Below are 2,594 nucleotides of genomic sequence, written 5' to 3'. Positions count from 1 at the left end.
TCGCTAACTTTCTCCATGCCTCGCTCTATGCAGCGTTTCCTCTTTCTTGTGGTTGCGTGTGTCACGTGATAGATTCTGGAATGTGTTCGTATCGGAGTATCAACCATGCGAATAGATGATAACAGCCTTCTGAACCTGCTAGAAGGTGTAGATGGCCCCTTCTAACCCATAACTATGAGGCTGATTACGAGCGATAACGCCCATTCAATCGAGTGATAACGTTACTTTTAAATGCGGATCCAGTTTTGTGTTCCGCATTGTAGCTCAGTGCTGGACTGACAGCTGGCACTTAGGCTGCTACAGGATATAGTAAGCCTACTCCTGAAGGACAGGGTGCGAGCATGCCTAAATAAAATCACATGACTTTAAAGAAACACTATTTTATTCTAACTTACCCTATAATAGAGAGAATGGCGTTTATGATTATGCCACTGCATACCCAGAACACCTGTAACTTGGACATGACCCCTTTAAAAAAAAAAAAATGAGGCCAGCCTATCTAGTGTTGCTAATATTTAAGCAAAGGACACTTAATATTTCATTAACTCACAGTCTAATATCTGTGACTTTACTATTACCAAACTTGGCCAATTGAGCCACAACATTAACAAAAGTAATACACTTTGTTTTGCTCACACCACAGTCTATCGTGGCAACAGACATAATTGACCTGGATCCTGAAGCTGGAGGGACATTGAACATGCAAATCAACAGATGCACATCAACACATCTCACCTCCATCAGGTACAGTAGGCTATCTTCTCTCCACCTGCTCCTTCGCTGTCTGCCCCTCCTCTTTCACCTGAGGCACTGTGGCTGAGGGAGTGGTGTGGGTGGATGAGGTGCTCACAATTACAACCTGACAGACAGGTAACCTACCTACCAGGAAAGCCTGTGTTTTCGCTCTCTCCATTCTGCGGTTTCCCACGCCTCTGTCTCATTCTCCCCATTAACGTCAGTCTCAAACTCAGATCCTTTACTCTTCCTCCATGCATTTCTCTTGCTTATTTTACAAAATAAGCTATTGGAACACTTACTGAAGAAACTTTAAAAGAAAGGTAAGCAATTGGGAGTCTTTCTACACTTCTGTCAGAATGTGGGATAGCCCTGGGTTTTGCTGAACTTGTTGGGGCAGTTTTTTTCTCTCTCTCTCTTGTGTTTGGGTAGTGCTACTCATAGCTGGATGTGCTGTAAAACCTTAGAGACATATGCTGTCTCGCCTGAAAACCAAATATCTGAACATAAGACAATGTCAGAACATGGCGACAGATCACAGCCACACATCTTAAAAGGTCATCACTTGTTGTACCTCATGAGGAGTAGTTTTGTTACATGACCTGGAACAAGGTTTTCTCTCCTGATTCATTTCAGTTGGGTAATGTTTGGATATTGGTATTGGTCGGTTGTGCTTTAAAGCACTATTGCTTGTTTATAAATCAGTAAATGGAGCAGGACCTAAATACTTGTCAGACATGCTTCAGCAGTACACACCTTCTCGTCCTCTCAGGTCCCAGGTGAAAAACCTGCTAGTAAAACCTACAGTTAGAACTAAACATAGTGAAGCAGCTTTTAGCTGCTATGCGGCTCAGCTGTGGAACCAACTTTCGGATGACATTAAAAAGGCCCCAACTGTAGCCAGTTTTAAATCTAGACTTAAGACCAAACTGTTCTCAGACGCTTTCTGCTAACTGTGCCGAGTGACAAATTCTGAATCTGCCTCGATAATTATTCTACTTTGTCTTTTATTACTTTTTTTACTACTTTTGCCTTTGTTTTTGCTTACTAATTATTCTTTATTTTTAAATGATTTTACCTTGTGTTTTATGTTTTCTTTTTATTATGATCTTTACCTTTTAACTATTCTTTGACTATATTGCCCTTCTATGCTTTTATTTGTTATTATCGTTTGGTTTTGTTTATGTAAAGCACATTGAATGACCTCTGTGTATGAAATGTGCTATATAAATAAACTTGACTTGACTTGACTTGACTTGACAAGCAAAGAAAGTGTTTCTGTGACAGCATTGTTGATATTCTTCTTCAGCACCCATTTCTACATGTAGAATATAGGCTACTTTTCTCTGGTGTGTGTGTGTGTGTGTGTGTGTGTGTGTGTGTGTGTGTGTGTGTGTGTGTGTTCTTACAGGCCATCCAATGGGATCCTGAGAGCTAGAACAGCACAGTTTCTCTCGGACCTTATGCAGTCAAGCTCCAGAGGTCCAGACAGTCCCATACTCAGTACTTCATCTCAATCAGTGTTTAAACATGATGTGAGTTAAACGAGCATACTTCTGTATCGTTTGGATAATTCATTTCTAAAACAGATTAGTTGTGAAAAGACACTGTTTGGCTCGCACGCATATGTGAACATGAAACAGCTGTAGCTGGCAACAATATCATTTGTAAGTTGAAAATATATCACTGGCTTGTCTAAAGACACTGCCACGCTGTGCCCAATCTGGGATCCCTGGCCTACATCAAGTGCTGCTTACTAGCAACATCCTATATGTCTCTACATTGCATCTTATTACCCTTGATTGTGACCCTCTTATAGGGTGAGGACATTCCCCAGAGCACAGATCATAAAGGATTTC

The 2,594-nt window shown here is 41.0% G+C and overlaps 1 protein-coding gene across 3 annotated transcripts in view; it reads left to right on the top strand.

The window, feature by feature from the left end:
• Positions 1 to 2,594, top strand: part of LOC121714175 (receptor-type tyrosine-protein phosphatase V-like) — a 6,358-nt gene continuing 3,764 nt past the window's right edge. Inside the window, exons 1-4 of one of the 3 annotated variants that reach the window (XM_042099380.1) lie at positions 1 to 333; positions 644 to 744; positions 2,147 to 2,270; positions 2,555 to 2,594. The exon at positions 2,555 to 2,594 is cut by the window's right edge and continues 60 nt beyond it. In XM_042099380.1, the coding sequence (XP_041955314.1) occupies positions 2,266 to 2,270; positions 2,555 to 2,594 (45 nt within the window). In that variant the 5' untranslated portion in view covers positions 1 to 333; positions 644 to 744; positions 2,147 to 2,265. Of the gene's footprint in view, positions 334 to 643; positions 745 to 847; positions 1,059 to 2,070; positions 2,271 to 2,554 lie in introns of those variants that run through there. The other 2 variants (XM_042099379.1, XM_042099381.1) reach the window with 2 other exon arrangements.

The sequence above is a fragment of the Alosa sapidissima genome, chromosome 7 (genome assembly GCF_018492685.1).
Source record: "Alosa sapidissima isolate fAloSap1 chromosome 7, fAloSap1.pri, whole genome shotgun sequence".
Classification (NCBI taxonomy): domain Eukaryota; kingdom Metazoa; phylum Chordata; class Actinopteri; order Clupeiformes; family Clupeidae; genus Alosa; species Alosa sapidissima.
This window is presented reverse-complemented; position numbering and strand designations above follow the sequence as displayed.